Source organism: Helianthus annuus, chromosome 10 (assembly GCF_002127325.2).
Source record: "Helianthus annuus cultivar XRQ/B chromosome 10, HanXRQr2.0-SUNRISE, whole genome shotgun sequence".
NCBI lineage: Eukaryota > Viridiplantae > Streptophyta > Magnoliopsida > Asterales > Asteraceae > Helianthus > Helianthus annuus.
The window spans coordinates 178,697,283-178,719,901 of NC_035442.2; the positions used below are offsets into that span (position 1 = coordinate 178,697,283).

The 22,619-nt window shown below is 36.3% G+C and overlaps 3 protein-coding genes across 4 annotated transcripts; all 3 read right to left on the reverse strand.

Annotated features, from left to right (window-relative positions):
• Nucleotides 1–574: 574 nt before the first annotated feature.
• LOC110886882 (ras-related protein Rab7) lies at nucleotides 575–4,808 on the reverse strand. Its single transcript, XM_022134750.2, has 7 exons — nucleotides 4,571–4,808; nucleotides 4,443–4,469; nucleotides 3,492–3,591; nucleotides 2,620–2,766; nucleotides 2,458–2,538; nucleotides 1,746–1,891; nucleotides 575–805 (listed from the first exon to the last, which is right to left on the reverse strand). Exons 1-7 carry the CDS (start codon nucleotides 4,621–4,623, stop codon nucleotides 739–741), a joined length of 621 nt encoding a protein of 206 aa, XP_021990442.1. The 5' UTR covers nucleotides 4,624–4,808; the 3' UTR covers nucleotides 575–738.
• A 2,246-nt stretch (nucleotides 4,809–7,054) lies between these two features.
• On the reverse strand, nucleotides 7,055–11,639 carry LOC110886881 (proline-rich receptor-like protein kinase PERK1). The gene is made up of 7 exons (XM_022134749.2): nucleotides 10,924–11,639; nucleotides 10,212–10,757; nucleotides 10,031–10,117; nucleotides 9,877–9,947; nucleotides 9,705–9,781; nucleotides 9,462–9,609; nucleotides 7,055–7,711 (listed from the first exon to the last, which is right to left on the reverse strand). Exons 1-7 carry the CDS (start codon nucleotides 11,486–11,488, stop codon nucleotides 7,250–7,252), a joined length of 1,956 nt encoding a protein of 651 aa, XP_021990441.1. The 5' UTR covers nucleotides 11,489–11,639; the 3' UTR covers nucleotides 7,055–7,249.
• A 4,037-nt stretch (nucleotides 11,640–15,676) lies between these two features.
• LOC110886883 (probable chlorophyll(ide) b reductase NYC1, chloroplastic) lies at nucleotides 15,677–21,524 on the reverse strand. 2 transcript variants are annotated; one of them, XM_022134751.2, is made up of 10 exons: nucleotides 21,119–21,522; nucleotides 20,273–20,351; nucleotides 20,050–20,185; nucleotides 19,800–19,874; nucleotides 19,277–19,472; nucleotides 19,097–19,165; nucleotides 18,448–18,587; nucleotides 18,146–18,268; nucleotides 16,853–17,045; nucleotides 15,677–16,099 (listed from the first exon to the last, which is right to left on the reverse strand). In XM_022134751.2, the coding sequence occupies exons 1-10, from the start codon at nucleotides 21,443–21,445 to the stop codon at nucleotides 15,917–15,919; spliced, it is 1,521 nt and encodes a 506-aa protein (XP_021990443.1). In that variant the 5' UTR covers nucleotides 21,446–21,522; the 3' UTR covers nucleotides 15,677–15,916. The 2 variants fall into 2 exon arrangements, with proteins under 2 accessions (XP_021990443.1, XP_035834748.1); XM_035978855.1 differs by lacking the exon at nucleotides 19,097–19,165 and having other exon boundaries at nucleotides 21,119–21,524.
• Nucleotides 21,525–22,619: the final 1,095 nt, after the last annotated feature.

A 22,619-nucleotide genomic window follows, 5' to 3' on the forward strand; every position in this document is an offset into this window, starting at 1 on the left:
CGTACGAAAAGCTCACCGCTTTTGCGCTTCGCTTTTTAAAAATCGGTTTTAGACCTCGTCGCTTTTGTGCGCTTCCCGCTTTTTTAAACCAAGCTTCGAGGTCAAACGAAACACGACACAATATTAAGTGTGGGCAACACAACACAACACAAATAAATATATAGGTTGTGTTCAAATTCGCCTATTTAACCCACCAACTCATAAATATATAGGTTGTATTCAAATTCGCCTATTTAACCCACCAACTCGTAATCCTTCAGCCCGCTAACCCGGCATGATTAACACCCCTAAGTTGCATTATGGAACCCGACGATACTGGATATCAAGATGAATCCCAAGTGGTTTCGTGATGGTGCTTGGAGATGACGATTTGAACCCGTTTATGACTAAAATAGCCAATTTAGGTTGTACTTTCATCTCTAACGAATCATGTATAATATTTAAAAAAAAAATAGCTATGATCAAATAATGCATCGGAAACGATATTGTAATGCAAAGAAAAAACAGAGAAGATCTCTTTCAACGCCAACATAAATCACCATACCAGATTTTAACAAAACGATCGACCTTAAAATGAAATTATGAAAAGAACTTGTAGTATTTTATAAGATATTACACAAACCAATTAATCAACAATTCAATACATAAGTTATGAAATAATTGAAAATAATAGGGATATACATAAACCTTTCATGAGTGCATCAACATACTTCTAAACAATCCATTGAGTCAACACGCTTAACATTCGCACCCTGAAGATTTTTGTTGCCGTGCACTAGCCACATCAATGGTATCCGGAAGATAGCTTCACGCCCAACGAAAAGTAGAAATTAGTATGTGTCAAAGTTAAAGACGGGTCAAACGGGCCAAGTTAACCCACAAACACTTTTTGTCCATTTTTTTTAAAAAGATGTGTAGATAATTAATATTCAATAATGAATACAAAAGGTATAGTTAGGGTTGTAAACGAACCAAACGTTCGGCGAACAGTTCGTGAATCGTGCGGCGGGAAGTTCATTTGTTTTCGTTCATTTATTAAACAAACGAACACGAACAAGAAATTTCGTTCGTTTAGTTAAATGAACAAACATGAACAGAGGTCGTGTTCGTTCGTTTATGTTCCTGAACGTTCGGTAACGTGTTCGTTTGTGTTCGATAGTTCATTAGTGTTTTTAGTTTTTATATTTATTTAAATACTTCAAAATTCCGACAAATTAAATATCTAATAAGTTTCGGTGTATTATATATTTTGTTCATGAACGATTGTTTGTGTTCGTTTCTTTCCATTTGTGTTTATGAACATTAATTTGTGCTCATTTGTTTTCGTCAAGGTTCGTTTTTGTTCATTGCCTAAAATTAGCAAACAAACACAAACGAACACGAATAAGTCATTTCCTTAACAAACGAACACGGACATAGAATCTCGTTCGATAAGTGTTCGTGAACAGTTCGCGAACACATATTTCTTAACAATCGAACACGAACAAGGTCTTGTTCGTGTTTGTTCGGTTCGTTTGCAGCCCTAAGTATAATTATTGAATAATTATCTAAAACTTTGAATATGAATGTATATCCTTATTAATCATTCTCTTTTTAGCTAATTTTTTGTTTTGGCCCATTTTAGATAAGACACAACCCGAGTCGACCCATTCATAATTAAACGGGTTGAAACTGACGCATTTACTTATCATTATATAAGATTCTAACATAATGTAAGGTTTAAGTAGTGTTCTAGAATTACGTACGTTTCTTCTTCGGGTTCATTTTTAAGAGCAATTTTGGCTATACACTCGAAAGCAGCTTCAACATTAAACCCTTCTTTAGCCGACGTTTCAAAGTACGGAATATTCCCTTTTGAAGCACACCATGCTTTTGCTTTCTTTTCAGACACCTGCAAAGAAAAAAAACATTAACTTTAATACAAAGGCAAATTGGATTTAAATAATCCCAACTCAGTTATTGGCCGATAATAATCCGAACTGGTCCACTTTTGGCCGATAATAGTCCGCTGTTTTTTTTTTCCGAATTACAAACCGATGTTTTATGGATTTTGATCAGAACGAGGATACGAGTTGATTGATATAAAATTTACCTCGAAATACTGCCCCAAACGACGAAAACGGTGCTTCAATTCGGGTGTTTAAACTTCCAATTAACAAAAATCAAGTCGTTTGAAGCACCGTTTGGAGGTAAGTTTTACATAAGTCGAATCGTATCCTCGTTCTGATCAAAATCCTTAAAACATCGGTTTGTAATTCGGAAAAAAGCTTAACTCTGTTAAGCTATTTTTAACGGCGGACTATTATCGGCCAAAAGTGGACCAGTTCGGATTATTATCGGCCAATAACTGAGTTGGGATTATTATCGGCCAAATTGAGCAAGTTGGGATTATTTAAATCCAAATTGCCTAATACAAAAAGGTTTTGAAAGTTGACAAAAATGAAAAGACCATTTTACCACTCGGCTATTGCCTCCGTCGATATCTATCTTGTTACCCAATACAACAAATGGAAAGTTTTCTGGATCAGCAGGACTAGCCTGAGAAAAATAAAACATCCTCGGTTAACATATTAATTACAGTAATATGGATCGTGTTTGTGGTAATTAATCGGTTGTTACCTGAATTAGGAACTCTTCCCTCCAATTATTAAGGTTATCAAACGATTTCATGACGTTGACATCATGTACAAGAACGCAACAATCGGCACCGCGATAAAATGCCACACCTAAGCTTTGAAATCTTTCTTGTCCAGCTGTGTCCCATATCTGTAAAGGGTCCCGTATAATGCGTTTAGCATTGAGTTTTGAAAGCGATTATCAAGTCATATATAGCCAGTTTATAGCGTTTAGATATAGTAAAACTATAATAACAACTTGAGTAAATTACAAAAATCGTCCTTTATGTATGTCACTTATTGCAAACTGTGTCCTTTGTCTTCAATAATTACAGAAAATGCACTCGATGTTTGCAAACCCTTGCAAGTTATGTCCTTTAGCCCTAACTCAGTTAATTTTTGTGGTTAAATCTGACCAAATGGACCCTCACGTGGGGTCCATTTGGTCAGATTTAACAACAAAAATACCCTCATGTGGGGTCCATTTGGTCAGATTTAACAACAAAAATACCCTCATGTGGGGTCCATTTGGTCAGATTTAACCACAAAAATTAACTGAGTTAGGGCTAAAGGACATAACTTGCAAGGGTTTGCAAACATCGAGTACGTTTTCTGTAATTATTGAAGACAAAGGACACAGTTTGCAATAAGTGACATACATAAAGGACGATTTTTGTAATTTACTCTAACAACTTCAACAAAGCACATCTACGTTAGAGTGGATTCTTGGATCTTAATCATACATAAATTCATAAGATAACCAACATATAAAGAACACGTATACATTTATCGCAATTACACACAACAAGAAGCAAGCATTCACAAATTTACTTTGTAACTATTGAACAGTTCCATATGAATCATAAAGAATCAGACCTGCAATGTGAAAATCCTATCTTCAAATTGTATCTCTTTCGTTAAGAAATCTGCTCCGATAGTCGCTTTATACTGATTACTAAACTTCCGGTTCACATATCTAAAATCACATGAATTAAGCCCAACAAGGCAACAACATTATACAGTATTTTGTTTCTTTCTCTTAAAAAAAAAAAAAAAAAAAAAAAAAAAAACTTGATAACTATTAACCACAAGCTCAATGCAATCTACAATCTTAATATTCTCTAATCCATTTTACAATTTTGACAAAAATATTAGCAAAAAAAAAAATATATTATAACCAGTAACCACAACCTCAATGCAATCTACAATCTTAATATTCTCAAATCCATTTTACAATTTGGACAAAAATATTTGCAAAAAAAAAAAAAAAAAAAAAAAAAAAAAAAAAAAACCTTGATAACTATCAACTACAAGTTCAATGCAATCTACAATCTTGATATTCTCAAAGCCATTTTACAATTTTGACAAAAATGTTAGCAAAAAAAATAACCTTGATAACTATCAACTACAAGCTCAATACAATCTTCATATTCTCAAATCCATTACAATTTTGACAAAAGTATTAACAAAAAAAAAAAAAAAAAAAAAAAAAACCCTTGATAACTGTCAACTAGAAGCTGAATATTCTTCTCAAATCCATTTTACAATTTTGACAAAAATGTTAGCAAAAAAAATAACCTTGATAACTATCAACTACAAGCTCAATACAATCTTCATAATCTCAAATCCATTACAATTTTGACAAAAGTATTAGCACACAAAAAAAAAAAAAAAAAAAAAAAAAAAAAAAAAACCTTGATAACTATCAGCTACAAGCTTAATATTCTGAAATCCATTTTACAATTTTGACAAAAATATTAGAAAATTGAAATTAGGGCAAATTCATGAAATCAAAGGATCTGAAATATTTAAGTAAATTAAGGATACTGATTCATGAGAGATGTCTTTCCAACCCTGTAATCGATCAAAAAACACCAGAAAAACAGTTTAATTGAACTCAAATCAGTAAACTATTGATTATAGATGTGAAAATTGAAGAAATTGAGGAAATGGACCCGCTGTCGCCGAGGATTATGACTTTGAGAAGCATACGACGACGAGACGCCATGGATTCAGAGGTTCAATTTCTCCAATTTGTTGTGTTCGGATGATTGAAATTTGAAAATGAGATTGATAAGGGGATTAGGGTTCTTACCACTTTACAGCAATGTGGGTAGAATATACCCTTATTCTTTTGTTTTTATTTTTTAATGATTAAAAATGTTTTTAACAGATATAACTACCTGTCATTGTGATTTGTGTGGAGAAAATTATTCAAAATATCAAAATTTTTGAATTTTTTTTATGTTATTATATAAGTTTATTAGCGTCACAATTGACCCATGTTTAATTCAAAATTTTGGGTTTTAATTAGTGCTGTTAATGAGTGGAGCTGAGACGAGCCGGCGCAAGCTTGGGCTAGGCTCAATTATAAACCGAGCTGACTTGGTTTGAATTTGAAATCAAGCTGGAAATTTAAGTTCGGGCTCGGCTTGGCTTGGATTGGCTCGATTTAAAAAGAAGATTTAATAGATATCTCCCAAAATTCAGTAGTCTAAAATATTATTTAATATTTCAAATGAACATATGCAAAATAGGTTTAACTTAATACATTACAATGGCCACCAGCCCGCATTCTAACCCGGAGGTGACGAGTTCGAGTCTTGCTCGTTCCCAATGCCCCTACGGTAGCGGATTTACCCCCAAACTCAGGCTTGCTGGGTAACGGTCTGTGAGGTGGGATCACCTCGGCGGTTGGGAGGACCGTGGAATATCCCCCCCCCCCCCCACAAGTCAAAATCAAGTTCAACAACACAAAATAAGTTTTAAACTTCAACGAAATACAATATTAGTTCATTAGCATCGTAATCAACGTTCAAATATGTCACAAATATCAAATTACACTCCTAAACACTTGTAAATAATAATCAGGTTTTTGTAATATAGTATAGTGTGTATAAAAATAATATATATTATAAGTAAAATAATATGAGCTAAGCCAAACCAAGTTACCAAGCGAGTCAAACCGAGCCAATCAGGCTCGTTACGAGCCGAGCTAGGCTCACTTTCTAACCGAGCTAGCTCGGCTTAATTTCAAACCGAAACATTTCGAGCGAACTTCGAGTGGCGAGTTTTTTAGATAGCCCTAGCTGTAATAACCGTAGAACTTTATATATTTGTGGATTATATCATTTATTGTGCATTTGAACCCGTGATCTTAATATATTAATTTTATCCTGCATTTAATAGTTATTATGAAATTAAAATTTATGTAAATAAGCAGGCATCCTAGTCAGTGCAAACGACACCATCATAGTTGTGAATTGTGATCGCCATTTTGTCTTCAATTGGAAAGAAAATAGTGAATTAGTCTAGAGAGGAAAGAGATATAAACCGATCATCGGTCTCCCTAAATTTGTAAAGCCAATGTTTGTTAGTTAACAAAAAATTTGGATTACTTACGGACCACTAAGGGTCATAGATATATAGTATCAGATAGACAGTTTAGCTATAAATACTAAATTAATAATAAAAACCAATTAAAAATATAAGAATAATGATACGAACAAATGCTCTTTCACGTCGTGAGGTCAGATTTGGAGATCAGATATGTTCAGGATGCAGTATTCACAAGGAGACTTCTTAGCACTTGCTTAAGTGTATTCGGGCCAGAATCATTTAGTGGCATATTTTGGTGTGGCTCAAGCTTCCGATGCCGGATTTATTTCAATCTTGCACATTATTCATAACTTCGCCGGATCCAAACAATGGAAAAGGGTCATTGAGGTAATGTTTTTCACTATTTGGTTTGGTGGATCATATGGAAAGCGAGGAATGATAATATTTTTAACAATGGCCATACCAAAGTTGGAAGGATGGTGGAATCTATGAAGGAGATGTGGCTTATTTGGAGAGAACAGATCGAATTTTCATATTTTAAATCGAGACAGGTGGTGTGATTTTAATGTTCATGATGTAACCTTTAAACGTTGTTTGTTTGGGATTTCCAGCTCTTTGCTAGCCCCGTTTTTGCTATGTGTATATATAGTTATCGTTCAAAAAAAATATATTTTTTAAGATTTGAATGTGAAAAACAAGAAAGAAATAGAAGAGAAACTTGTCCCTTGTATTTATTCAACTATAAAATATTAAATGCATACATCATTTGAGTTATTAAGATTTGAAAAAAAAAAAAAAAAAACCCACTATAAAGACGTTACATTATATTGTTTTCAAATGTCAAATGACCCAAAGTCTTCACAACAAAGACATACAAATCATGTTTAATTGTTTTCAAAGTCTTGTAACATGACCCACAATAACGGCCTAACTGAAAGCTACATAATTTCTAACCAACAGTTGTAAGACATTTAGGTGCTTTGTGTTTTTTCAGAGGTAAAACGTCTGCAGTCAACAGACCATATCTGCAGACATCTGCAGCAAAAAATGTGGACCAAACCTCTGCAGTCTGTAAGAAGAAGACAACATAACTCCAAATAAAAGTATAACACCCTCCTTCAAGTCTTTAAATCAAAAAATAAAAGAATTTCTGTTGTATAAAAACAAAACTAAATACAAAATCAAACTCACAACAAATCATAGAAGAAATAATCAAAAATATCAAAATATAGAAGAAATAATCAAAATATCATCAAGAATTAGCAACCACCTTTATACATGAGCCCGTTTTACGATCAAAACCCGTCACCGAAACCCGGGCCATCTCGTTTATACTTGCTCATTTCCATTTCGCGGGTGTTCTGCCCTTCGCTGCTTGACCCAGATGGATACAACCCGTATTCAGTCGTGGGTCGGCTATATTCGCTGCTAGCGTATTCTTGTGTACTTAAAGCCATTTTCCGGAACTTAACCATATCCTCGTTGTACTGTCCTGCGTCGTAGTCTGAGCTTCCGTGCGACCCAAAACTGCTTCCGGGCCGGATTCCTTCGTTTAGGTCGGAGAGTGAAACGTCTCCTTCCAGGGCCCGGACCACTTGGCTCATCCTGGGCCTGCGACGGGCTGAGTGGCGTATGCAGGCTGCGGCACAGGAAATCATACGGGCCATTTCGTCGTGGTTGTATTCTTTTCGTAGACGTGGGTCAACTATGGAGTCGAAGTTTCCATCGTCCATTGCTCGTCTGAGCATCGGTCTTGCCTGTAGATAAAAAGTTTGAAATTTTCTCAACAAAAAATAATATAGTTCGCAATTTCAATCCGTTTTCTTGTAAACGGGTCTCGGGCTGTAAACGAACCGAACGTTCAGCGAATAGTTCGTGAAACATTCGGCAGCCCTCAATGGATCACTTTGATTCGGGTAATATTTTTTTGAGAGTTAACTGCCATTTTCGTCCCTGTGGTTTGGTCACTTTGGCCATTTCAGTCCATTTTTCAAAAATGCGCCATTTTCGTCCCCCACGTTCTGGAAAGGTGCCATTTCAGTCCAAAAATCATAACCCAGTTAAGTCAGTTTGTAAATAAGGACTGATTGTGTAAATTTGTAACATAAAGGACTGATTGTGTAAATTTGAAAAATGGACTGAAATGGCAGTTAACACCACCACCACTAGCCCTGCCACCACCACCACTCCGCTGCCACCACCACCACTCCGCTGCCACCACCGCCACCACCGCCACCACCGCCACCACAGCCACCACCGCCACCACAGCCACTGCCACCACCACCACCGCCGCCGCCGGAATCACCACCATCAACGTCATGGCAAGACCCATATTTTCAAACGTTTGTATGTAATATAAAGTCAGAATTTATTGTATTTAATCCGAAAAGTAAACGAGCAAAACAAAGGAACGAGAACGGTATACCGAAACGAAAAGCTTGCGGGTTACGGGGACGTCTTCGTCTTCTCCGGTCGTCTTCTCCGATTAACTCCGAACTCCGGCGAGTTGCAGAAATGAGCAGGGGTGGAACTAGATGTTTGTGGGGATCTGCGGAACTTCTATAATCCATTCGATTCGACACATAACGACAGATTGTAGTGGGATCGATCCACTTTTAATTTTTATAGTGGATTATAGATAAACTGTGCCTCTTATAGCCTCATGGCAATTTAGTATGAGCAACACTAAGCATGCTGTAATTGCTATTATATAACAATATAGTGACACAGCAAAACTGAATCCCCAGTTTTTTAGGAATGGGAGAATTACCGATATGTCTCTGGTATATGTCATCATGAGCTTCTATTCTGCTTGGTCATACTATACAATTTCTTTATATTTCTTTAGTGAGACAATTCTTCATGCTCATTACAATACATCATCATTTATTGTTTTCTTATGCAGGCTGAGAAATGGGTTAGTAACATGACTAGAACCGATGATAAAGAACCAACTAGAACCGAAGACGTCCCCGTAACCCGCAAGCTTTTCGTTTCGGTATACCGTTCTCGTTCCTTTGTTTTGCTCGTTTACTTTTCGGATTAAATACAATAAATTCTGACTTTATATTACATACAAACGTCAGAAAATATGGGTCTTGCCATGACGTTGATGGTGGTGGTTCCGGCGACGGCGGTGGTGGTGGTGGTGGCAGTGGCTGTGGTGGCGGTGGTGGCTGTGGTGGCGGTGGTGGCGGTGGTGGTGGCAGCGGAGTGGTGGTGGTGGCAGGGCTAGTGGTGGTGGTGTTAACTGTCATTTCAGTCCATTTTTCAAATTTACACAATCAGTCCTTTATGTTACAAATTTACACAATCAGTCCTTATTTACAAACTGACTTAACTGGGTTATGATTTTTGGACTGAAATGGCACCTTTCCAGAACGTGGGGGACGAAAATGGCGCATTTTTGAAAAATGGACTGAAATGGCCAAAGTGACCAAACCACAGGGACGAAAATGGCAGTTAACTCTTTTTTTGAGGTAAAATAATAAAAATAAGCGAACTTACCCAATCTACTAAACTATCATCCATAAATGTTTGAGCGGAATCAACGGGCCTACGCCCAGTGATCAATTCCAAGAGCATGACCCCATACGAGAAAACGTCTGATTTGTCTGTGAGTTTGCCGGAAGATGCATACTCTGGAGCTAGATACCTGTAATACGTGTCAGACGTATGTCCGGTCCGTTAACCAACCCGACCGTAAACCAGATCTAATGTTGAAACTCAAAAAGGAAACGGAAATCTTACCCAAAGGTACCCATCACGCGCGTTGAGACATGTGTCGCAACTTCAGAAGTAATCTTGGCAAGCCCAAAATCGGCAACCTGTGAGGTTAATTGAGGTTAGTAAATGCAAGTTTCAAAGTATTAACATGCATCTCAACGTTATACGAATAATAATAATAATAATAATAGGCTACCATCGCTTCGAAATGGAAATCAAGAAGTATGTTAGCAGCTTTAATATCGCGATGAATGATCTTCGGATGGCCTGCAAACAAAAAGAAGGTTAACAACTGCCAATGCATGATCTTAGATCTTACAACGGCCTGCAAACAAATAAAACGAACTTACAATCCTCGTGGAGATAAGCTAGTCCTTTCGCAGCTCCTAGTGCTATTCGCAATCTTGTCGGGAATTCCATAACGGGACGATTCTTTCCTGAAATTTTGGAGGGAAGATATTATTGTTTATCAGAATATACAGAATTACACCCCCTACCCCTAATTCGTTGTTCTGGAAGCGAGAAACTAACCGTGTAAGTGGTACTCCAATGTGTTATTCGGAACAAACTCGTAAACAAGTAATCTTTGAGTTCCAGTCATACAATATCCAACCAACGAAACAAGATGCTTGTGATGAACTCGGCTAATAATCTCAACCTCCGCCTGAAACTCGCGCTCACCCTGTCCACTACCGGTTTTCAACTGTTTAACCGCCACTTCTTTCCCATTCGGAAGCACCCCTCTATGAACATACCCAAACCCACCTTGTCCAAGAAGATTCGCTTCCGAAAACCCATCCGTCGCCATCGCTAACTCTTCGTAACTAAACGTACTCTTCGAAAATCCTAGCGACATCCCAGGCGACGGCGGAGGGAGTGGTGTCGAACCGCCGGAATAATTCGAATCCGACCCGCCACTACTAAACGGCGGCGGTGGCGGTGGAGGCTGAGGTGTATAAGCTGGCATTGGTGGTGGAGGTTTAGGCTTAGGTTTTGTTGGTGGCATTGTTACAAGATGATCATTTGGTGGTGGTGCATTTTGTTGCCATTGTTGTGGTTGACCACCATAAGAGTCAACTGTAAATCAATCCCCAATTTCAAAACATTACAAATTACAATCTAACATATGAATATATGATCAAGAATTCAAGATCTTGAATAAAGATTAATCTAAACAACAAAAAGATCAATAAAGATTGAAGATTTATGCAAATAACAACATGGGGTTGTGAAAAGGACAAACCTTTAGGTGGTGGTGGTGGTGGTGGAGGAACATAATAACCCACCGGAGTTTGACTTCTTTTTCTTTTCTTTTTACAGCAAAGAAACAAGATAGTCAAAACAGCAAGAATCAAAACCCCACCAATAGCAATCCCAACAACAACCCCAGTTGAAATCGCCGGAGAATTATTCTCCGGCGAAGATGTTGTCGCCGGAGTACGGGTGGAACTGGAACCCCCTCTTGGCGGCGGCGGAGACGGCGGAGATCTGCCCGGAGGAGACGGCGGAGTGTTTCTAGAAGTGGGTGGCGCCGGAGGAGACGGTGGGGTGGGAGAGGTGGTCGGAGGCGGTGAGGCGGTGGACGTGGGTGGCGCCGGTGGGGAAATTGCAGGAGCTGGAGTGTCCGGCGCCGGCGGAGAAGAAACAGGAGAAACAGGGGGGGCAGGGGATGGAGGAGAAGTGGCTGCCGGAGGTGGGGATGCAGGGGTGGTGGGCGGTGGTGATGCGGCGGCGGGTGGTGGTGAAGTGGTGTCAGCCGGTGGTGGTGTTGTGGGCGCCGGAGAAGTCACCGGCGACGGTGATGACATGATTAAAGATTAAAGATTTACTCAAGTTTCTTGATTTTTTTTCAAGAGAGTGAAACGTATGAAGAATGTACGCCGGAAAGTTGAATTTTCCGGCGAGAATGTGGGAATGTGGTGGTTGTGAAATGAGAGAATTTTAATTTTAATAAGAAAAACCTAGTGGCATCTTGGTGGTGGGATAAGGCTTTGGGACCAATAGGTCCTGGGTTCGATTCCCACAAGGGGGGTTTTCCCATGTTTATTGGGTTTCCTCCTGAATTGGTGTGGCATTATGCCTAGTGGAGATGGATATGATCGGATGGTTCCTCTGGTGGCACGATGATACTCCAGTGGTCCGTCAGTGATCCAAATTTGCCGTTCAAAAAAAAAAATAAGAAAAAGTGGATTTGGTTTTGTTCCACATGGAGTAGTGATTTTGAATGCAAACCAGGTTGTACCTAGAAAGATAAAAGGGCCCACATGTAGTAGCTTTTTTGCTTTTTGGGTGATTATTTTATGGTTTTATATTCATTATCTTTTGTAAACTATTTTAACCTTTTTGATTTTTACTTTAAAAATAGTTATGCTCAATGATTTTTACTTTAAAAATAGTTAGGCTCAAGTGGTCTGATTTTGTACCGACTAGCGATTAATTGGAATTAGTAGGGGATTAATTGGATTATGATTTTATATGTAATTTTTAGTTTTATATGTATACACGTACATTTTTATATATATTTTTAAGTAAACATGTATTAACACCTTCTTCGACTCATATTTTTAAGTAGATAGGATTAGTTGCCGGAATTTACAGGTTTCGGTCAATAATCTGGCCGAAATCGCTAGATTGCCGATTTTGGCCAATTTGGACTGGATTTTGCCAATGTTGATTGTCTACTGATTAATTGGCCGACAGTGGCGGACCCAGGAATTTTTTCATGGGGGTGCGAAATATTTTTAAAAATTTTAGGCCCCTAGGTATATAAGTAAAAAAACCGGTTCGTATCGGGTCGGGTCATGTAAAACAAACGAACATCAAGCTAATTTATATAATCATCAAAAACATGTCAAACCTTGTTACAAACATAATTAAAACGTCGACGCCCTACGAGTTTTCATTTTTTAAAATCTATCAAAAACATCATCTAAAATTAAAATTCTTAAGCAATTATTTCTCTATATAACATAAGTTTATCGCTCCATAACATAATGTTTCAAATTTAATTTTAATTTTCAACTATTCAAACCCTAGAAATCATAACGTAAGTTGTAATCACCCTAAAAATATACAAACAACATAATCTAAAAATATATAAACAACATAATCACCCTAAAAATCATCTAAACAACCATAAACAACGTCAAAACATACAAAATTTCAAACCTATTTAACAACTTTATTACCCTTTTTTTCTCCTATAATATCAACCAAAGTCATTAAAATAACAAAAAAACTTACCCGTGTTCGGATTCCGGTTAGATTTGGTGTCAAACGACGGTGGTATGGTGGCTGATTACGGTGGTCGCCGGCTGCTGGACTATTGTCGTTGGGTGATGTTGTTCGTTGTTGGCAGTGCATGGACGCAAGAGAGAGAGAGAGCGGGAGAGAATTTCTAAAGGTTTTGGCCTTTAATTATTTTATTATAGTTTGAAATATTGTTCTTAATAGGCTAACTAGTTAGGAATTATAAGTGGGTAAAGGTATGAGTATTTGGGTTTAGTTAGTTAGGTATTAAAAGTTATATAATTTAGGTAGTATTTTTTTTTTTAAATAGAAGTTTACTAAAAAATATAAAATATAAATTGATAACACTTTTTACCTAAGGGGTGCGGACGAAAAATTCCAAGGGGTGCGGACGGGATTTTCGACGGAAATTATCACTATTTTTTTTTCCCCGGGGGTGCGCCCGCCCACCTTAAGGTGGGCTTGGGTCCGCCCCTGTTGGCCGATTAGATAAAAATTACTCAGTGAACATAAGACTAGCGATTAATTGGCGACTAATCAGAGGCTAGTCGAGAATTTTACAACCATAATTTTTAGTATTACTTTTTCAAATCAAATCTTATCAGTTTCCCCTATTGCTTATTCAAATCAAATCTTTTATTTGTAGTTATCAAACCAGGTTGTAATAACCATTACGCGTTAGTCGGGTGGTGGGAAACTAACTAACAATTAGTTAACTAATTATATTTATCGGATTGGAAGTTTATATCTAATTTTTCAAACTTATCAATTAAATTGGATTAATAAGTAACATTTTTCAAAGATTTTAACCTATTTTAACCGGGTATGAACGATTACCAATTTCAGATCCAACTACATGAAATTTAATCGATAACTATCGATTATCAATTAATCGACGATTAATCCCGATTATACATGATCTAAACAAGAATATCAATATTAGGCATTAGTATGCAATAAATAAGAAAATAATGTGATTTTAATAACATATTTATATTTCCCAAAAAAAAAAAGAAAAAAAATACAACTTTATACTGTATGAAAGAAGCATGACACCAAGAAGGGATGTGTGGCTTCTTTTAAAAGGCAAGATTTGCAGCATCTGGCATCGTTGGCTGATGGTTGGTTGGGTATCTTTTCAATACACATGCGACGTCATAAATCTAGGATTGCCTGTCAGGATTCTATATCCTTTTTTTTTTATAAATATTCCTTTTTGCATTATAATATTAAAGTGATCATAAGAATTTTTTGTTTTAAATGCCACTAATACAAGCCAATTATCTCTAGATCAAGTGGTGGAGGGCTTGCATTTCTCTTGAGAGATGCAAGTTCGACTCCCACTTGGTGCAGAGTGAGGCATTGGTGGTGGACTCGGGAAACTTGGGTTGGATCCTTGAGCCAAACGGGTTTTACCGGTAATTTCACCGTCGTGCCTACGGGCGGGTGGGTTACCGGGTTTTCCCCGGAATTGGTGGTGGACTCGGGTTACTCTCGGAGTACTCCGTTTGTCCAGTGGGTGCCCCGAGAGTACTCGGGATTGAGTTTGTTGGCCGTTCAAAAAAAAAATGCCACTAATACAGTAATACCCGCTGGAACTTCATTTTTTTTAAATACAGTTGGTATTCGTATATTGTTTGAATTAAAACACCTCATTTATTTGGTATAGCTTGAGACGAATCACTGACGGAACCAAAACATTTTAGTCTGTTGACGACTCACCACAACTAAAGGGACCACTCATGTTTTTTATTAGGTAACTCGGATTTTGTAAAAAAAAAAAAATCCTACGAATTCAAGTGACCAATTTGACAGCCTTGATTCTGTCTTTGTCCCGATTGTTGAGTGTTATGTGTCTTATGTCCAAGACTTGATGCAAAACTACTATAGAGTCGGGGGTCTCACTGGAAGCAGTCTCTGTATTACTACGGGGTAGAGGTAAGGTTGTCTACATCTTATCCTCCTTAGACTCTACCTTAACTTTGCTATTGGTGGGATTTACTTAATATGACGACGACGACGACGATGTCGCCCCTAAGGCAATTTAAGTTCCCTGGTTCCGCCCCATAGGCGAATTGAGAATAGAGAAGAGGCTTCAGTTTGTATCCCTAAATTGAAATTGTGGAAGGTTGTGAGATTGTGCAAGGGTTTGTCATTTCTTTTGCTGTGTTTGAATAACTATTATAAGACATAAATAGATAGATATATCTAATTATTATTATTATTTTTTTGAATTTAGCTACATATATACAAAATTATGAAGTTTATAATATTGTATTTTAGGGTTTAAGTCCAAAATATTGTATTATAGGATTATGCACTGGTTTATCCCATTAGTGTTTTTAACCATCAACTTTTAGTGAAAAAATATATAATGTAATACAATCATTATCGACTTTTAATGAAAAATATATAATTATCTCGAACGTTAACTATTTATATGTGTTATATGTTATTATATGACACATCAACAAACCGCTAAATAATTATAACACATTACAATGTAGGTCCAACAAGATTTTCATGTACTACATCAATCAACCACTAAACCCTAAATCCATTGGCGAAGGATAAAAGGGGCGGGGAGGGGCACCCGACCCCCCGAACTTTTCGCTTAGTAGTGTTGTATATGTAGTTTCCATATAGAAATTTTTGGGTATATACGTTTTCGACCCTCCGGTTCTATAGAATTTTTTTGGTATATACGTTTTCAACCCCCCGGTCATTCGGGTCAAGCTTCGCCACTGCCTAAATCTACATTAAATCCAATAAGATCTCAATGGAGATTTCTTTTGTTCATTTAATAACAACCATACATTGCATTTTGCTATCTTTTTAGTTTTTTCTTTACAATAACAAGAGGACCCCTACCAAGAAGCAATGCAGATCATGATACTATACATCAAAAATCCAATGTGGATCAAGAAACTATTTCTTTAGCCAGATGATAATCTTGTAATGATGTGCGATTTAAAGATAAAAGCTTTTTAGGTGCCCGGTAGCGTGGTGGTGCTCGAGAGAATGATAAATGCACAAACTACAGAAAGTGAAAAAACCGAAACCCAAGTGTTTTCTGTGTACATTTCCATAGCGTCTGTGAACGAAAAACGAGTTCGGCTTTCGGCCCAGTTTCTTAACCTATCTGCTTCTGCCGCGTATAATGCTCTTCCCTGAAACAAAATAGCTTTTAATAACTTTCTTGAAAGTTGAAAGCTTGAAAATTTATCTTAAAATAAAGGCTCCCATTATTTACACACCTCTCTAATCTTATTTTGACACCACTAGGTCTATACGACCCATATAGAGTTATACAGGTCATATAGGTGACTGTTGCACAAACTAAGATGTCAGGGAATGTCTTTTTTGTCTTGACCCATACAGGTCGTATAGCATTATACGATTATTATACGACCCAAGACATTATTTTGTTGAAAATTTTTGAGGAAAACATATACGACCCGTATAACATCCTATGGGTCGTATAATTCTTATACAAGGCTAACAAAATGTTGTTTTGACACCCTTTATACGACCTGTATAGAATAATCTGACATGACAAAGGTGTCAGATTATTTTATACGGTATAACCCTATATGACCCGTATACAGGGTGTCAAAACAAGATTTTATGGTGTATCTTTATTAACTCCCAAAATAAAGTGTAAATAAAGTTACCGTACAAAATACTTTACCAACCACAAAAATCAACATTCTTTTACCACAAAAAGGTTGATAAAAAAAGTCAACATCTTGGAGAGTTGACTTTTCACATAACCATCATTCTTCTACCACATGTAATGCCATTTAAATGTGAAAAAGACACTAGTAAGAAGTGTTCTTGACTACCCATTTGAACCAATAACATATCATGACAGTTAAATGTGAAAAAAACATGCTTGTAGTAAAAAAGTTTATACGATTTACCTTGTCATCAAACCATCGTCCTCGTCTTACCCATGCGGTAACCAAAGCAAGTAAAATTCTTGGAGGAGTTAAGTAATTAATCGCTTTTCCGCTTCCTTTTACAACCCTCATTCGTGGTACCAACGTTCGTGCAACTGTCTCCGGTAACTCGCATATTATGTTGAACATTTGCTTGTTCTGAATAGTAGACCCACTGCCCAAACAAGAATGTAAAAACAAATCTTTTTAGTAAAACCTTTTGAATTTAAACAATTACTGATATTAAATTGCACCTATTTTAATATAATTGGGCTTTTTGCATAAAATAACAAGACACTATGCCTCAATTCATAGTTCTAGCAACAAACTCCAAAAATTCTCTATAACAACAACAAACTTCAATTATTTGCTTAGTAATAAGTATTTTGTTATGGAAAAATTACAAGTTTTGTCCTTTATCTTTATACCACTTTTCAGGCGGTGTCTTTTTTAACGAATGTTGACAGGCGGTGTCCTTTACTAGATATTTTGTTGCAAGTTTAGTCCTTTACACCCAACCCAGTTAAAAAACCCTGTTAATTGTTGACGGGCGGTGTCCTTTACTAGGTATTTTGTTTCAAGTTTAGTCCTTTACCTAGGTATTTTGTTGCAAGTTTAGTCCTTTACACCCAACAATTAACAGGGTTTTTTAACTGGGTTGGGTGTAAAGGACTAAACTTGCAACAAAATACATAGTAAAGGACACCGCCTGTCAACATTCGTTAAAAAAGACACCGCCTGAAAAGTGTTATAAAGATAAAGGACAAAACTTGTAATTTTCCTTTTGTTATTTAGTGAAAGTAAAAAGATGAAAAAACAACTTGCTAAACCGGTAATCAAGTAAAAAAGTTTTGCTTTCTTTGCAAAACAGAGTAAATTGTCATTTTCATCCCTGAGGTTTGATCACTTTTGCGACTTTCATCCAAAAGTTTGTTTTTTCGCATATGGGTCCTCGTGGTTTCAAAATCTCACCAGTTTCGTCCCTCGTGTTTGGCAATTTATTGCGACTTTCGCCTCTCGAGTTTTGGCCCGCAGGGACGAAAATGACAAGATTTTGAAACCACGAGGACCCAGATGCGAAAAAGCAAACCTTTGGATGAAAGTCGCAAAAGTGGCCAAACCTCAAGGACGAAAATGACAATTTACTCTTGCAAAATTATAAAACAAATCCGAAATTTTGTTGCTATTTTAGAAAAATATCATAGTTCATTGCTAGAATAAGAGATTTGTACACAAGATAATTGCTATTCTATTTTAAAAATATTTTTTTTGTACCTCAAGAGCAAGTCTGTGAGAACCATGCCTGGAGACGCCGTATGAACTCCAACTTTAGACTTTCTGCACTCTTTTAACAATGAAGATTGAAGTTGTCTAAGACCACATTTTGTTGATCCATACCTGTAATATACAACGTATCAATTAAATAAAACAATCGTCGTCATAAAATAAATGAAAAATGAAAGAAAACGATCCCCTTTACTTATCGATAAGTCGATTAGGGCCGAATTAAAACAAAAATATATACATCTAAAATGGGATTGAGTGGAAATCTTGACACATTTAGATAAAGAACTTACACGGCTGTCAAAGGTGTACTTGATCCACCAGAACCGGCACCATCCATGTTGAAAATATGACCCGCTTTATGTTGGTTACCCATGACGTGCATTGCTTCGCGGGTGCAAAGAATGGACCCCACCAAGTTTGTAGACACAATCTATACAAATCAAGAAAAATAAAGTTGGTTTAAACTTTAAAGTAAGAACAACATTATATGATCAATATGCTTGTTTGAAACTTATGAGAATCACGATAATAAAAATGCTTTCTAACAATGGCGGACCCAGGATTCTCGACCAGGGCATGCACGAGCATACTTTGAAGGCTCTCAAGATGCAGGACAATATGCTTTTTAACGACTAGCTTTCCAAAAGTAAACGGATAGTCCTAGACCCCAGTGGTATGCACTTTGTAACGTAAGGTTTTAGCATGTCCAAGTTAGGGACTAAATGCGTTACAAAGTGCAAACCACAGGGATCATCTGTGTACTTTTGGAAAAAGTTGGGGACTAAATGCGTTACAAAGTGCAAACCACAAGGACCATTTTTGTACTTTTAGAAAGCTAGGGACCAAATTCAAAATTTGGTAAACCACAGGGACCATCCGTGTACTTTACGCTTTTTATTTTGTATTTCCTTTACACGAATAACATGGACAAACACGTACTTGTTGTATTTCTTCGTCGGTAAACTCCAACAATGGTCGGAAACCTTTGTTGGTTCCGGCATTGTTTATCTGTAAAACGAACAATATAATTAGTGATTAATCAATATAGTAATGTAGACTCAACTTTTAATACTCATGAGTCATGAAGCTCTAATGATATATAATTTACATATTTCTCACCCAAATGTCTATCGAACCAAGTTCATTAACGGCAAAATTGGCCAAATTTCTAACGTCGTTAGGATCACAAACATCGCATGAAGTTCCAACCACTTTTGCATTAGCTAGCTTTTTCCTACGTGAGCTTGCTTCGGTTGCCATACCTTCGAGTAAGTTCTCTTCAAGTTCTTTAATAGTCATTTCGACAGATTTTTCGCTGAGAAAAAAAATGTAAAGAAATATAAATACCAATTAGCTTATGTAGACAACTGTCAAAACAGAAACAGGTTTCATCAATTTGAAAAAGGAAATAGCCATTTTCGTCCCTGGGGTTTGGCCACTTTTGCGACTTTTATCCAAATGTTTGTTTTTCGCATATGGGTCCTCGTGGTCTCAAAATCCTGTCATTTTCGTCCCTGAGGGACAAAAATGGCAACCACGAGGACCCAGATGCGAAAAAACAAACCTTTGGATGAAAGTAGCAAAAGTGGCCAAACCTCAGGGACGAAAATGATAATTTACTCATTCGGAAAAGAAAAATTACCTTCGTGAAGCAATAACCACCCGATCTCCAGAAAGTAGGAATTCGCGAGCAAGAGCTTTTCCAAGCCCTCTAGTACTGCAACAAACAATTACGAAGTTGCGATAAACGCTTTGCTATGGTCAAATAATCAGATTTGAACATTTCCAATCAATTAACATGACGCTTGGTCTCAAACCAACTATCATTCTTGCATTAATAAAACTAAAGAACTAAAACTTTATCGATTTAGAGCATAACGAAAAATGGGTACCTTCCGGTAATGACAACATTTCGAGGACCGGCTCGGCTAACTTCATCTAAAACCATGTTTGAACCAATCATGGTTCCGATAATGATACCACCAACCCAACTATACCAAACTAAATCGTTCATTTGACCATCTCCACCTTCAGTCAACGTTTTGGGGGCTAATTAGTTAATCTCGCTTAAAAAGAAAATCTTTAGCAACTTAAAAGTTTTGACCATTAGATTACCTGACAGACTGAATCCGATCAACAAGATCACTCCGGTGCTCATCATGGTCACAATATATCTCCCAACATGAAGAGCAATCTACACATTGACAAATATAAACATCACTAAAAGGGTATTCCATAACAACATCATATATAAATGAACAACATTATATATAAATTTTGCAAAATCCCTAATTATAACACATTCTATGCTCTACTATTTTAACAAAGATTTTCACAAATTACCAAGAAATCAAATTCTAAATTTAGGTTATAACTTATAAGCACAAGTACTTCAGGCTATATAATAATTGAGAATAAAGATTCAAACTTTGGCCATTAGTGAAGTTTACAAACTCCCTGATTATATATATTAAACATAAATGAACAACATTATATAGAATATTAGAAAAATCCCTAATCATAAACACAATATATCCTACTAACTCAAAAAAAAAAAAAAAAAAAAAAAAACTTTAACACGAAACCTAATTCTAAAAATTGGGTTTTAAACACAAAATTTATTTAGAAAACAATTCTAAAATAAAAATTCAAACTTTAACCATTACAAAAGTTCTGCAAAATCCCTGATTATTATATATTAAACATAAATGAACAACATTATATAGAATATTAGAAAAATCCCTAATTATAACACAATCTAATTCTATGCTATTATTTCAACAAAAATATTCATATTATTAGCAAAATCCCTAATTATGACACAATCTATGCTACTATTTCAACAAAAAATATTCATATTTAACAAGAAACATAATTCTAAAAATTGGGTTATTATATCTATAAAACAATTGAATATAAAAACTCAAACTTTGGCCATAAAAAAAGGTTTAAAAAACAAACCCTTGATAAATTCTCTTCCAACTTATCCATTGAATCTTTAGAAACAATCAAAGACTTCACAGTTTCTTGTAACCATTTCTTTATATTCTTCTTATTATTGTTATTATTATTATTATTATCCCCCATCTTCTTCATGGTTCTCTTGTCTTTACCATCCTCTGTTCTAAAAGCCCTGCACGGCTGCACAAACACTCTCCGGCAAGAAAACGGTGGGGTTGGGTCCCACAAGACTGAGCTCCGGCAGAAACCCAGATGGGGGAGTGGCGATTGGGTGGTTCTGTGGTGGAAGTTGGCCAGAATCATGTGAAATTTGGCCGTTGTGGCCATTTTTGTATAAAATAAGTTTGGATAATAAAAAGTGAAGGGAAAAAGTGTAATGGTTCCGATTTTTGTGGGATGTGTGGGGTTTTATTTAGATTTTTTTTATGAAATGAAGAAAATATCTTAAAAGATCGTAAGACAGAAGGATTTTTTTTTTTTTTTTTTATGAACTGAAGAAAATATCTTAAAAAATCGTAAGACAGAAGGAAGGAAGAAAAAAAGATAAGTGTGATGACCACACGTTATAAAATCCTCATCTTTTTGGCAACGTGGATGTTGGATTTTTTTAGCTAGTGAAGTTACCATATTGCCCACAAGGACTTTATAGATCTTTATGATCCATATCCGTGTTGAGTCCTGACATGTTATGGTTTGGATATGCTAACATTGTCGAAATTCGTTGGGTTTCTGCAAGATTGATGTTGTTGATAGTCATTATGCTCTGACTCCAATGGCCGTGTTTGGCGTGGTCATGGTCTAGACGTTCTATGTTGTTATGCACCACTGACCATCTAAGGTTCACTTTCACTGGCTTGTTTGATGTCATTGAGATTTGTTATATTTTGGGCGTATGGAGGTGTCAAACTCAGGTTGCCAACCTCAAGCTGTCAATCATAGGTTCGTTAGATAACGTCCATTATTATTATGATTCAGATGTCCGTTGTAGTCGTATTCTAAATGTACCTGAAACCAGTGGCGGAGCTTGATCAAAAGTTTCGAGGGGGCGTAAAGTGATGGGACTCAAATTTTTTTCCTATCGTTATGTTTCGGGTCGGGTCAGGTCGCCTATTCGATTCAAGTCGGGTTAAATAATATAATTTCCAAATAAAACTAAAAAAAATCACTCATTCAAAGGATCCGTTCTTGCACATATAAAAAATAAATATTGGTTCAAGTCGGGTGAAATGATAATAGTTCCAAACCAATAGTTTTCATATTTCCCATGAATTCCTAACAAAAAGTACTAATAATACATTAATTAATTCATCATCAAGGTATCAAATCCTCTTTATCTATTAAGTATTTTAGAATTTAATCCATAACAATTTTCGCATTGAACCCACAAATGCCTGTATTTTTGAGTTACATATCATTTATGTAATTATGATTCTTATTCGTGAATAAAGATAAATATTAATGCATTCCTAATAACAATAAAAGAATAGAGAATTATACCCAA